The following is a 14317-nucleotide window of genomic DNA, read 5'->3' on the forward strand; positions in this document are numbered from 1 at the left end:
CCTCTAATGTCTACAGCTGCGTGAATTCCTGCTTAGGGGGTAATGGCGTAAGTTTACAGAAGATAAGCTTAGCCCATTTCCAGTTACCCTATGGGGCCAGGATCACCTATTCAAGGCCTTTCTGCTAGGTCTAAACAAAGGGCGGGTTCTGGAATATGACCTTTTACCTAGTTTCTAATAAAGCGAGATAGCATTTTAAACTCCTGATGTATTGGGGTCATTAGAGTTAGGCTGTATTATTTCCTATCCTTTCAGCTACATTCCGTCATCCTCATTTTATACAGCTCAGTAAGTATGGAATAAAACATTCAGGTTCCATTTTGTACCTTATTTAAATTCATGTCTAATGAGAGTGAAGGATCCAGTTTAATGCAAGCATTAGACGTGAAATGAAAATCTTTATGATAAAAATATTTTGTTGTTTATGCCATAGACTATATTATATTATTTACCAGTTCCAAGGAATTACACAGTAGACCTTGAACTCACTGGAAATGTAGTTTTTCATGCTTCCAAAGACCAAACTTCCTAATAATAAAGGGGAGAATAATAAGAAAATATATTGATGTAAGAGATCTGGTTCACAGAAGCATTATCTGTATCTCACAAAGTTTGTTACTGAAGGATTTGTGTATTTAGGGAGCCATTGCCTTCCACCCTGTATCCCTAGATAACCCTGAATGTTCCAATTGACAATTTTAATCTAATGCTCGGGCAGATGAGTGTTTAGACTAAGTTGGTCACAAGGCACAATCACAATTATGACCCTGATGATATGGACTTGCATGGGTGAGGAAGAAAGGCTGATAGATATGGGAGGAAGGACAACTTGAATATATTATAGATGTGTGAATTTCTCAAAAATATCCAATAAAATAGGGCAATGCGCAATGTCTCTGTTTTATATGCTCACCGTCATAAGTGTAGATCACACAAGGTAAAAGCAAAGTGTTGGTAGTAAGGGTATTATTGCCACAGTGGGGTCAGTTGCAGCTGATGGTTACATAGGAATGCTGGCCTGTCCCTTTTTTTCCACTTACAGTGGGAAAATATTACATATATGTATGTATGTACATGTATGTATAAAAAGTATAAAAAGAAATAAAAATCATACATGTAACTCTATCTTTCTACCTATCAGTCCAATTAACTGGTATATATATATACATATACATGGACAGGAACAGGCACCATCACATGCATAGTTTTCGAGAGTCTTTTATGTTAGTTTACTGCATTTTTACCACTTCCCGGGGTCACATCAGAAAACAGGACAGGCTCCTAAGCGCCTGCAGGGGGCAAAGGTCAAGCCTGGGGAAGGGGCGGGGTCGGCGTGCACGCGCAAAGTCAAGTTCCCCTGAGGCGCGGCCCGCACGTCACCTTAGGGCCAGGGCAGGGGAGGTTTCCGGCCGCGGGGCCAGCCATCTGACCAGAAGGGAGCGGGATGATGATGCCACAAGGGCCGAGGCTTCATGACAGGTCTGAATCCTCACTTGTTCTGGAGCTGAGGCCCCGCTGTGCACGCCGAGAAGGGAACGGGAGGGCGCAGGCCGGTGACGTCATAAGGCGCGACAGGCCCTGCAACCCGCTCTGCAGCAGAACCTTCTCGAGGCACCGACTTCTTAGGACGGTGTCGGCTGCAGGAGGCGAGGGGACGGGGGCATGGACGCGGTCTGAAGATGTCATAAGGGCGCGAGGGACGGTGAGGTGGGGCCGGAATACCGGAATACCATTGAGCATCCCTCGTTACAGGGCGGCCTAGAGCCAACCCTATGGGTGCCGCCATGTTGAATGACATCGGGACTCCACGCACCGCCTAGGCCGGCCCCTGCCGCATCTCGATTGGCTCAGCGGCTGTGAGTGACATTGGTCTGTGACATCTGCGTCTGGGGATTGGCTGGAGGCTAGATTGACGCATAAGTGCTGTGGGCCTACTGGGGTGGTAGGGGCGGGGCCAGGAGTAGTGGGCGGGGATTCCCAGGTCAGCTGAGGAGTGACAGGCGCGAGGAATGGAGGGTGGAGCTTCCCAGGTTTGCAGGTCAGGGCGGGCAGGGGACAGGACAGGGGCGGGGCTTCCCAGGTTACAATGAGGGCGTGGTCTCCAGGGAGCGCTGGGCTTGAAGAGGAGGGTGTGGTCTGGACTGATTAATTCTCTAGCCTAGTGGAGTAATTTAGCTCACTGCTCCCTTCCCTGGAGCTGGAGCAGGGTCTGGGGTGGGGGTCAGGGGTAAGGGGGTGGGGCTAATGAAGGAAGGTGAAGGTCACAGGCTGAGGGGGTGGGACCGGGTGAGATGTCTGTCAATCACAGTTCCCAGTCAGTAGGTCAGCTGTGCATCTTGTTGTATGTAGAAAGCATGCACAAGTCCGAAGGCGTATACTAATTACAAGTATGTGTTTCTTTCTCAGCCGCCATGAAGTACACTCACCTCTCCTTCTCAGCCTGCGGGTTTCTGGGTATTTACCACCTGGGGGCAGCGACCATGCTGTGCACGCGTGGGCGGGGCCTGCTGCATGACATCACTGGCTTTGCAGGGGCCTCAGCAGGGGCTCTGGTGGCCACTGTGCTACTGACCGCACCAGAGAGGCTTGAGGTGAGGGGGGCAGGTGTGATGCGCTGGGCATGCACACAGTGTGACTACACATATGTGACATGTGGGTGACATACGTTTGATACATAGTAGAGTGTACACACAGTGTGACGCATATGACGAGCTATATAGTGTGCACACGTGTGACTCGTGGGTGACATATGTGTGATATGTAGTAGAGTGTACACACAGCACACGGTGTGACGCATATGGCATGTGATATAGTGTGCGCAGTTTGACTATAGACGTGTGACACATGGGCGACATACATGTGATACATATGTAGTAGAGTATGCACACAGCACATAGTGTCTCAAAAGGCTAGAGTGTGCATACAGCGTAACTACACATACTGCATGTGATACCGCACACATGCAACATACAGTGTAGTACAGACAGCATGTACTATGATCTATGCATTAAATACATGCAACATGCAGTCTGACATGTAGGTGACACAGTTCAGTGTCCATACAACATACACTTAAAGACATTTTAATATAAACTGCCTACTATGTGACACACTTGTACTCTACATACGATGTGCTGTGGCATGTGCACAGTGTAGTACAGTAAATCAAGTGTAGACATGTCTGAACATGAGTCCGTGCGTCATGTGCGTCATGAGTCCCTACCTTAGCACATGACATGCCCCGTCAGAATATCCGTGTTGTGTGCATGGATGTGACATGTGCGGAAATTAAACACATTTCAAAGTGTGTGTCGTATGTGCCATTACATGTTGTGTGCTGTACATTTCATGTTATATGCTACATAAAATATCAATGGTAACATAGCATGGTGCACTGAAGCATGTAATCATACATGTGATGCGTTGTGCAGTGAGGTCACTTATGACATGACTATATGTATTATATGTTTGTAATATATTACACAGTGTATTATACATGTCAATTTGGGGTGTATGATGTACGCTACATGTTACATAATGTATATAATTCAAGTGATATGAACAGCTTTCATATGTTGAAGTGTGTAACTCCATGATGCTGTATGCTGTAAGTGGTAACATCATATTACCTTCCTACACAGGTTGTACTTTACATGATGCATATCGTCACATAGGATACATGTAGATATGTCACGTGACTATTCTGTTTTACTATCTATGATGATACATGATTGCATGTTGTGTAGAATACTTTTATATGCCTTATACAAAATGATGAGTATTGTGTAAAGAACACGAAATGGCACATAATCACATGTATGCTATTACATGTGGCACACTGCACCATGCACATACATGTAATGATGTGTATACAATCACATGTAGTGTGTTATAATATGTAGTATGTGTAATACACTGTAATTTGTATAATACCTGACATAGACTATATGGATCAGGCAGATAACATCATTTAATGTCATTCATGGCATACAGAGGTGTGACACATACTCACACACAGACCCCACCCTGCAGGCATGTACCAGATTCGTGTTTGCCTTTGCCGAGGAGACGAGGATGCAGGCACTGGGGCCGGTAACGCCTGGATACAACTTTATGGCTCGGCTTAGGTGGGTGTCAGTGTACACGTGTCCTGGCCAGAGCTGCACACAGGAGCACATGGTGCCTGACCTCCCATCTCCATGTCCCCCCAATTCTGTGTCCTTGCATGCATGTGCAGAGGCGGCATTGACTCCATCCTTCCCCAGCACGCACACACACTGGCCCAGGGACGGTTGCATGTGTCGGTCACCAGCATGGCGGACAGGAGGAGCCACCTGGTGTCTAGTTTCACTTCTAGGGACGACCTCATCACGGTAAGGGCACAAAGATGTGTGTGGAGGGGCGTGTTCTCATGTTAGGTGAGTGTTCTCATGTTGGGTGTGTGTTCACATGTTAGGGGTTCACACAGCATGGCATGTCAGTGGTCTGTGCAGAGTTCAGACATGTTCACGGGACTCTGCACACAGATTGTGTCCCCCAACCCTCCACTTCCCCCTTGTGCTGTCATATGTGACTGGCCTCATCAGTGATTTTCAACTCATCACATGTGACCAGTATCTTCCATCATTTCTGTCTATGCTGTGGAACCAGGAGATGCCACACGGTCATCCGTGTGCATCCACACAGATCCTACACACAGAACCATCCCAACCTACAGGTAGTTGTGAACTTTTTCCACTGTAGTGTTCTAGTTTGTGTGTCCATGTATGCACCTTTGCACATCAGTCGGGTATTTCCCACTCAGGGACCATGTAATGACAACATGCGTTCAGAGGATACACATTGTTGCTCTGAGGAGGAGCAGGTTACATCTGTTACGCAGTCACATGTGTGTCTATGCAGTTAAGTGTGTGCACATGTGTGTGTGTTAGTGGGGGCACATTCATGTGGATGTGTGTGCTTTAGTGTGGTGTGTAGGTGGGAGTGGCATATGTGCATGTGTGGTACATGTATGTATGGTATATGGAGATGGTATTGTGAGTGTTGTGTAGATGTGTGTAGTTGCCAGCAGCTACAGGAAAACTGGAGACCTGGAAGAGAATTCTAGGGATAAACAGGGAGGCCATGAAAGAGAAATGAGTCAGGATGACATTAGTCGATCGAGACCAATGCTTTACTAATATTTAGTCAATATATAGCCGTTAGAATAAAACCCTGCCCCCAGACTCAAGGAGATGGCCGACAACTCATGGCTCCTCAGTGGATAGATATATTCGTCAAAAGACAATGGGCTTTAATCAGGGAAAGCAGTGGCCTCGACCCCCTTAAACATTAATTGACATCTTTTTCAGGGGAGGGGAAATAGACTGCCTTAATAATTTAAGTCTTTCAATGTCAACTCCTATGCAGCCGGGCGTGCTTCTCAGGGAAACTCGGAAGCAGGACATTTCTTTTTCCCTTGCAGTGCCTCGCCTCACACCTCAAACTGATGCCCATGTTTGTTAAATTAACATACATGCATAGATCCGGTTCTATGCAGCCCCCTCTCTGGGGATCCACTGGTAAAGTAAATGTCCTGTGAGTGTGGCCTGGCAGGACTGCACAGCCTTCTGTCAGATCGTAGAAGCCATTGCTACAGTAGCACACCTTCGAGTGCTGTATCTGAGAGATACCTGCTTGAAACACAAAAAGAGATTAAAAGACAAAAACCTGCTTGGGCTGTGTCTGGAAGGCCCAAGGCATTCAATTTGATTGCAAATTTGTGACTCAGGCAAGAGGCCTGCCTTGCAAATTAACTGCAAGAGCACAAAGGAACCTTTCTTCCCAAGTAAGTGAGAAGCAGCTTAGAGAATGCCTTTGTGAATTAATTATACGTACTAGCTGCTTTAGGGTGTGAATTTATCTGCCTTATCAATCGTTCTGGAAGCCTTCGGGCTCCATCTTCTGTTTGAGAAAAGATACAAACTGACTCCCTGCCCCAGATTAAGACGGGATCTGGACCGTTCCATGTTAAAGGGTCGCGCGATTTAACCATGGCATAAGAATTAGAACTGGTAGGGTGCCAGTGCCTGTCTGCTGCAGATTGACCATTAGCATTAGTCTGCAGGAAATTTAAAACGAATAAAACAAAAGCAAGATGCGCTTTGGGTAACCTGGGGGGTGGGTGGGTAGAGATTCCCCTTCTTTGTTTTAAAAAGCCAGTCTTTAAGGGTGCGATGAGCAAGCTCTACGATTCCTTGACCCATTGGGTTATAAGGAATTCCAGTTTTATGTTTAATACCAAATCCTTTACAAAATGAGATAAAGTTATTGCCAGAATAGGCTGGTCCATTGTCTGTCTTAATGACCTTGGGTAATCCCATGGTATTAAAGGCTTGTAAACAATGATGAATTACATTTTTAGAGGCTTCTCTCGAATGTAGAGAAACAAAGAGAAATCCTGAACAAGTATCAGTGCAAACATGTATAAATTTTAATTTTCCAAATTCTGCATAGTGAGTTACACCCATTTGCCAAATTCGTTTAGGCATAAGGCCTCGTGGATTAACCCCTAAGTGAGGAACTGGTGCTAATGTAAGGCAATTAGGGCATTGTTTTACAATCATTCTTGCTTGCTCCTTTGTGATCTTATGATGGAGTCTTAATGTATGGCTAGAAAGATGAAATTTATTATGATCACATCTAGCCATTTCCACAGGTTCTAAATTTAAAGCCTCTCCTATAAGAGCTCTGTCAGTGCACTGATTGATTGCCTTCAGCTAAAGCTCCAGGAAGACCGGAGTGAGCTCGTACATGGCCAATATAAAAGATTTTTCCTGGCAAGAATGATACTTTGCAATTGTGAAAACAAGGATCCTGCTGGCGTATTAAAATTAAATGTGCCACAGGTCTCTAACTGTGGTACAGAAAATGTAACATAAGCACTGTCAGTAAAGAGATTAAAGGTACTATTTACAGATTGAAAGACACAGAATACTGCTGTCAGTTCTGATAACTGAGCAGAAAGCCCAGGGGTCTCTATGACCACCTGTTGATTATTAATAAGATATCCAGCTCTTCCTTTGGAAGAGCCGTCTGTGAAAATTAAAGGAGCATTATGCAACGGCTGTAAAGATGTCATTTTAGGAAATACAACCTCATGCGTATTTAAAAACTTTATCAATTTGTCTTGAGGATAATGGTTATCTATAGTCCCTTCAAAGCCTATTTGAGCAAGCAACCAATCTGTGCTATGCTGTTTTAACCAAGCATCTTGATTTACACTATAAGGCTGAATAATAACATCTGGTTCTTTGCCAAAATAAGTTAGCGCCTGCTTTCTTCCAAGCACAATCACTTGGGCTACTGCCTCATAATACGGCAAGATATTACGCCTTGAAGACACCCTCAAATGAATCCATATAAGAGGAGCCTTTTCCCATAATAAACCTGTAGGCGAGTGAGTCGTATTAAAAATTAGCAGATGTAAAGGTAAAGAAAAATCTATATAGGTAACAAATCTATTTTCAATAGCTTTCTCCACTTGCTGTAAATCCAAAAGTCCTTCTGGAGTTAATAATCTAGGGGATATAGGGTCAGCATTCCCCTTTAGAATATCAAATAAAGGTCGTAATTTTCCTGTAGTAAGCTTTAAATATGGCCAAAGCCAGTTAATGTCACCCAATAACTTTTGAAAATCATTTAAAGTTTTTAAATTGTCCCTGCGAATAATTATCTTCTGGGAAAAAACAGCTCAATCTGTAAGTTTGAAACCCAGATAATTATACGGATCCTGGGTTTGTACTTTCTCTGAAGCTATTTGTAATCCTTTAGTGGCTAAAGCTTGCTGCAAATCTTTAAAACACAAAAGCAAAGTTTGAGGATTCCCCTTCCCCCCTTCTCCCCCCCCCCCCCCCCGCAATCAAAATATCATCTGTGTAATGGACAAGGTAAATATCCAGCCACTGTTGTCTTACAGGCTGAATGGCCTGTGCCACAAACTTCTGACATAAGGCAGGACTGTTAGCCATGCTCTGAGGAAGAACTATCCATTGGTATCTTTTCATAGGCTCCATGAAGTTAATAGAAGGAACATTGAAAGCAAATCTTTTGCAATCCTCAGGATGTAATGGAATAGTAAAGAAACAATCTTTTAAATCTGTAACTATTTTATAATATTCTCTAGGAATAGCCACGGGAGATGGAAGTCCAGTTTGTAAAGCTTCCATGGGCAACATAGTTTCATTAACCTTTCTTAGATCTTGTAGCAATCTCCATTTACCAGATTTTTTTCTTGATAGCAAATATTGGGGTATTCCAAGGAGATTGAGATTCTCTTAAATGCCCTGCCTCTAGCTGCTCCTGCACTAGTGAAGAGGCAGCTTCTGTTTTTTCTTTAGATAAAGACCGCTGATCAACCCACACAGGATTATTATTAAGCCATTGAATTTTATTGGCGTGGGATGCAGGCAAGACAGTGGTCATTACTGAAAATGCCCCAGACCTCTAGTGTTAAGAGTTAGGCTGGGGGCTTTCAAACCTTTTAATGCCTTGCCCTTTTTTCCCAAGCCCCTGAGCAGGCAAAGATCCTTGCTCTAACATTTGCCTAGTGACATTTTCATTAGGACTACACACAATCAGATTCATTTGTGATAAAAGGTCTCTCTCCCAAAGGGTAGTAGGCAAGTTTTGTATAACATAAGGCTGGATTTGTCCTGAATTTCCCTCTTCATCCTTCTAAGTTAGAAGTCTCGCGCTCTGTTTTGGATTATTAGCATATCCAATACCTTGGAGATGGGTAAGTGTTTCCATCAAAGGCCAGCTGGATGGCCAGTCTTGTCCTTTAATAATTGTTACATCAGCTCCCGTATCTATTAATCCTTCAAAACCCTTTCCTTCAATTGTTAATTTAAGGTTAGGTCTTTTATTAGTAATAGATTGAACCCAATACACTCCAGAGGAGCCGAAGCCCTCCTGTCCTCTCTTATCCTTAACGAATTTGGAAGGCAGTGGATGTAAAGGAACCAAAACAAATTGAGCAATTCTTTGGTTAGCAGGTATAGTTATGACACTATGAGGGGAAGCAGCCATAATTTTTATTTCTCCCTCATAGTCACTATGACACCTGGATAAATCTGCATCCCCTTTACAGTAGAACTACTTTGTCCTAGAAGTAATCCCCAAGTTCCTGCAGGTAAAGGTCCAAAGACTCCTGTAGGCAGAATCTGGACACCCAATTCTGGGGTTAATACAACATAGAAGGTACTGCTGAGGTCTAGTCCAGCACTTCCTGGTGTTGCTCTGGTAAGTTCAAAGATGGATTTTCCTGGCTTGGCAGCAGCTTTCGTAGCCCCATAAACTGTCTGCCCTGGTTGAGTCGGGGCCTGGGGCTGGCCCCTTCTCCTGGTTCCTGACAGCAGCAGGCCTTGAATATCAGTCTTAGATTTGCATTCTCTAGCCCAATGGTTTCCTTTCATACACTTAGAATAGATTCCTGGGGTGCAAACTGATTGCCCGCTTATAGCACCCCTGTTGTTAGGGCAATCACTTCTAAAATGACCCAGACTACCACATTTAAAACACTTTTTATTCCCTCATCTCTGTGAAAGTATTTCCTGTATGGTGGTTCCCTGCAAAGCTGCAGCCATTTCTAGACCCTGATTATATGAGGGGCCAATTTCAGAACAGAGGCGAATATAACCAGCCAAGTCTGTCCTGGCTGTGAGGTCTGATGGCCTCGCAGCAGGCTGCATTAGCGTTCTCATAAGCCAACTGAGTGACCAACGGATTTTCTGCCTGAGAATTTCTAAAAATTCTGTTAGCTGTTCCAATAATCTATCTATAAAATCCTGAAAAAGCTCATCAGGAGCCTGTCTGACACCTGTTAAGCTTCCACTAAGATCTCCCTTCGATGGTAAAAGATTCCAAGCACAGCGGGCATTCACTGCAATAGGAAACCCAATCTGGTTAGTATTTCCTTCATATACACCTTCTCCCAGTAACACGTCAGCATTCCAATCTGGATGGCCTGCCTGAGCATTTACGATGGCAGTTCTTTTGCTAGCCTCACACCACTCAGAAATCCAAAGCAAAATATCTCCTCCTGACAAAGTAGCCTTACACAGAGTTCTCCAATCTTGTGGAGTTAAATTCGACTCCATCACAGTATCCAATAAAACTTGTGTAAAAGGAGCTGTAGGGCCGTACTGAGCCAAAGCTGCCTTTAATTCTTTTATCACTCTGAATTCCAATGTCTGATATTGTCTAATCCTATTCTCCTGGTCTTCGATCTCAAGGACAGGAAAGGCTAACAGTTCTGACGTATCCTGCCCTACTCCACGAGCCTGACTTACAGCTCTTTCTAGTGGAGATTGGCGCGTCTCAAGATCATTGTTCTCTCTAGCATTTGATACCCATTTTAGCTCCTGTAACTCATTAGTCAACTTCTGCAACTTAATCTCATGCTCCAATTTTTGTAACTGCATATCTTTCTGGATATCATCTCCTACAACCAAGATCATAGGCAGAGCAGAAGGTGCTGTAGGAGGCCATTTTTCTCCATGGAATTCAGCTGTTCTCTTTTGGGATGAGCTTCCTCTTCTAAACTATCCACGTTTTTGTAACTTAGAGAGGAGAGGGTCCTTTTTTGAGAAATTCCTCTCCAGCAGGCTTTCTTCTTGAGATTCCTTAAGTTCTTCCTGCATAATATCTAATTCCTCCAGGGTTCCTTCATCTATAACATCCTTTATAAGTGTCCAGAGGCAGGGGTTAATACTATCTGCCTTGGCAGTCTTTAGCGAATCACCAATTCTTTCCCAGGCACTCTCATTTAAGGTTCTTTTTTTCTCAGAACCATGGGCAGCAAGAATCTATCTGATCTAAGAAATCTTCTGATCTTTGTTCTTCAAACCCAATCCCTTTCGCCTGCAGCAGCTCCTGAATGCTGCGAGCACATCTCTGCTGAGAACTTTCCTGCCCCATCTTCCACTATCTATCCCAAGCAGATACTGTGCCGGGCCAATACTGTTCTGCTTAACCATATCCTTCCGCACCCACAACAATAGTTTCAAAGGATAAAACCTTACACTAGCGCTAGCATTTAACTCTTATAGTTGTTTACCGTGCAGGATACCATCTTCTTTCTGTTTTTCTGCGAAGCTTCGCCAGATAGGGTCACCTCAGGAAATTCTCCTGTATCAGGTCTGTCCCTGTTCGGGTGCCAATCTGTAGTTGCCAGCAACTAGAGGTGAACTGGAGACCTGGAAGAGAATTCTGGGGATAAACGGGGAGGCCACAAAAGAAATGAGTCAGGACGACATTAGCCGATCGAGACCAATGCTTTACTAATATTTAGTCAATATATAAATATTAAAATATTACCTATTTTATTTAAAATAAAACCCTGCCCCCAGACTCAAGGAGAGATCTGAGAACTCACTGGCTCCTCTTCTCAGCGGGTCGCCTGCTGGGATTAAAGGACTTCATGTCTTGCAGGTCCTGGATGTCTCCAGGTGAGACTGCCCTGAGGCAGCCTTGATTTCCAGGTGAAAGCAGCTGTATGGTTCTCAGAAGAACAAAGGCCAGGGATAACACAAGCGGAAGGCTGGGGGTGGCGGCCAGGAATGTAGCAGACTGATCGAATGGGCTGGAAAGCCCAGCTCAATGCTGTGGGGGAAGGGATAGATGTGTAAGTGGTATGCAGATAACATGTGGATGATATGTTGGAAACATGGATGATGTGTGTTTGAAATGTAAATAGCATCTCCATGGCATGGAGAAACATGGTTGATATGTACATGTATAAATGTTATGTGGATGTAATGTCGATGTGGGTGGTATGTAAATAACATGTTCATGATATGTGGTTGAGATGTAAATAACATTTGCATTATATGTATGAGTGCCTTTGACCCTGTGCTCCTGAGCTGTCATGTGTTCTGACACATACAGGTTCTCCTCGCCAGCTGCTTCATACCTGTCTATGCAGGACTTGAGCCTGTGGAGTATGCAGGGCAGGTATTGTGGGTGTGGCTATGCTCGGGGACTGGGGGGATGGGTGAGCAGCACAGGCATGACTGTGGGACATGTGTGTGATGTTTGCAGAAGACACAGGAATTAACATAAAGTGTGTGCAAGCCAACATAGGACAGGTGTGTGAGATGTGAACATAGGAAATGTGTAACACGTGTGTGACCATAACACATATGTGTAAGCCAACCTAGGATACATGTATGATTTGTGAACATAGGACATGTGCAATGTGTGGCAATGACACAGGCACGACCATAAGACACATATGTGAGCCATGCAGACAGCACACGTGTGACCCACATCACGCATGTGACCCATATGTATGTGTGTCCCCTCCTGGCAGCGCTGGATGGACGGCGGCCTTACTGACAGCCTGCCCGTGCTACCCATGGGACGCACCCTGACCTTCTCACCCTTCAGTGGACGGGCGGATGTGTCCCCGCAGGATCCAGGGTGGCCTGGCGTGTGTGTGAGCTTCGCCAAGCAGGACATCACGGTGAGTCACAGTGTGCATGTTGGGTGCAGTGCACACAGAGGATGTGAGACGCACACATGCATATGACACAGGATGTCATATGTGCATTATGTATGTTATATGATATAATGTATAATTTGTGTATGTGACATGGTTATTTATACATAGGCACATAATTTATATGGTTATACAGGATATAACAACATATAATACCTGCATGAGTGTCCTGTGTGCATAATGTATATAGTGACATGTGTACACATGATGGTTATATGTAGTTTTCACAACCCTTGCCTTAATCTCAGTGCAGACTGCACTACCAACCCCATGTCGATTCCACTGGATGCATAGATAAAAAACAACACACATGCATAAATGTACACATGCACACACATGGGAACACATGCTGATTCTACCTCCCATATCATTTTAAGCAATACCAAGTGTCCCAAGTGTCCCATGTGTGTGGTGTGTAGAGAAATTGCAAGGTATAGCATGGAATTTACACATAACAGTGTGTGTATGCTGTGTGCTTCATAATATGTGGTTGGTTATATACATAGAGATATGTGATCTGTGGAGTCATTTACACAAGGGAACTAAATAGATCATTGTAGAATACACAATGTGGTTTGTGTCATATTGATAGCATATGTGTTATTTAACATGATTAATGTGTACACATGTAGAGCAGTTACATGTGCACATCATATGATAAATGTGTACAATACAATGTGCATATCATTTATCATTTGTGTGTTGTGATTGAATTTAGGTGTGTGCATTGTTTATAACATACATGTTACTTCTGTGGTATGACTAATGTATACACCTGAAGTTATGTCTATGCATCATATGAAAACAATGTGTGCTATACAGTGCATATGATGCATACAGTATTCTACACAAACACATGTGATATGTAACATGTACAGTGCACTGTGTGTATTGCATCTATCATGTGTATATCTTGCATGTTACTAATTATACATATGTATGTGATGTATAAATCTTACACCTTACATGTGACTAATAACATGTCTATAATCTGTGATTTACATGTGTACATGATATATATCATGCATGTTATTGCCCATCATGTACTGTAAGTTACATATTACATATGTATATTACGTATGTATCTTATATGACTTGTCACATATATAAGTAACATGCCTCACACACATGTGAAACATGTATATATCACATGTGTAACATGTATGCCATATGTACACATAGTTTACACATAAAGTATAAACATGAACATCATACATGTGACACAGCTGTGCAAGCCTTTACTCCCAGTGCTTGGGCAGCTGAGGGAGGGGGATTGACCCATCCTGGGCTATATGCCATATGTTCCTGTGACTCCCAGCTAGTATGTCTCTTATTTCTCCCACCAGATCTCCATGGCCAACCTGGTGCGCGCATGGCAGATGCTGTTCCCACCGGGTAGGCAGATGATGGAAGCCATCTACAGCAGGGGGATGATTGACATGGTGCGCTTCCTGCGCAGGGAGTGCTGGCATCAATAAATGCGCAGACGTGCATAGCTCAGGCTAGTGACTCAGTGTGTGCATACATGTGTCTGTATAGCCAAGGCTGGCTCAGACTCCTGTCTAGGATAATCCCACTGCCTCAGCTTCCCTTTCTGGGTGACATGTATGAGCAGATTGACGGGAATGACCTCTGACATATTTGCACTCTGACTGACATGTCTGTGCTGACATAAAGGCTAGTATGCATATGCCCCGATTAACATGTGTACACAAGAGTTCCCTGTGTGTTCTGACACATATGAAGCGTGACTGACACATAGGCTCAGATTTACAC

The 14317-nt window shown here is 44.0% G+C and overlaps 1 protein-coding gene across 4 annotated transcripts; it reads left to right on the plus strand.

Moving 5' to 3' along the window:
* The first annotated feature begins 1342 nt into the window (after positions 1-1342).
* On the plus strand, positions 1343-14036 carry LOC127673841 (patatin-like phospholipase domain-containing protein 4). 4 transcript variants are annotated; one of them, XM_052169604.1, is made up of 8 exons: positions 1343-1479; positions 1753-1869; positions 2407-2591; positions 4033-4127; positions 4238-4373; positions 11929-11994; positions 12353-12505; positions 13888-14036. In XM_052169604.1, the coding sequence occupies exons 3-8, from the start codon at positions 2412-2414 to the stop codon at positions 14017-14019; spliced, it is 762 nt and encodes a 253-aa protein (XP_052025564.1). In that variant the 5' UTR covers positions 1343-1479; positions 1753-1869; positions 2407-2411; the 3' UTR covers positions 14020-14036. The 4 variants fall into 4 exon arrangements, with proteins under 4 accessions (XP_052025564.1, XP_052025563.1, XP_052025566.1 ...); XM_052169603.1 differs by lacking the exon at positions 1343-1479 and having other exon boundaries at positions 1593-1856; XM_052169605.1 differs by lacking the exons at positions 1343-1479; positions 1753-1869 and adding an exon at positions 1990-2038.
* Positions 14037-14317: the final 281 nt, after the last annotated feature.

Source organism: Apodemus sylvaticus, chromosome 23, assembly GCF_947179515.1.
Source record: "Apodemus sylvaticus chromosome 23, mApoSyl1.1, whole genome shotgun sequence".
Taxonomy (NCBI): Eukaryota; Metazoa; Chordata; class Mammalia; order Rodentia; family Muridae; genus Apodemus; species Apodemus sylvaticus.

What these genes read in the sequence shown, in the direction of transcription:
- LOC127673841 (XM_052169604.1), top strand. Translation starts at nt 2,412, where the DNA reads ATGAAGTACACTCACCTCTCCTTCTCAGCCTGCGGGTTTCTGGGTATT. An exon ending in AACTTTATGGCTCGGCTTAG is followed by an intron (nt 4,128 to 4,237) that starts GTGGGTGTCAGT and finishes ATGCATGTGCAG; the next exon opens with AGGCGGCATTGACTCCATCC. An exon ending in CTGTGGAGTATGCAGGGCAG is followed by an intron (nt 11,995 to 12,352) that starts GTATTGTGGGTG and finishes CCCTCCTGGCAG; the next exon opens with CGCTGGATGGACGGCGGCCT.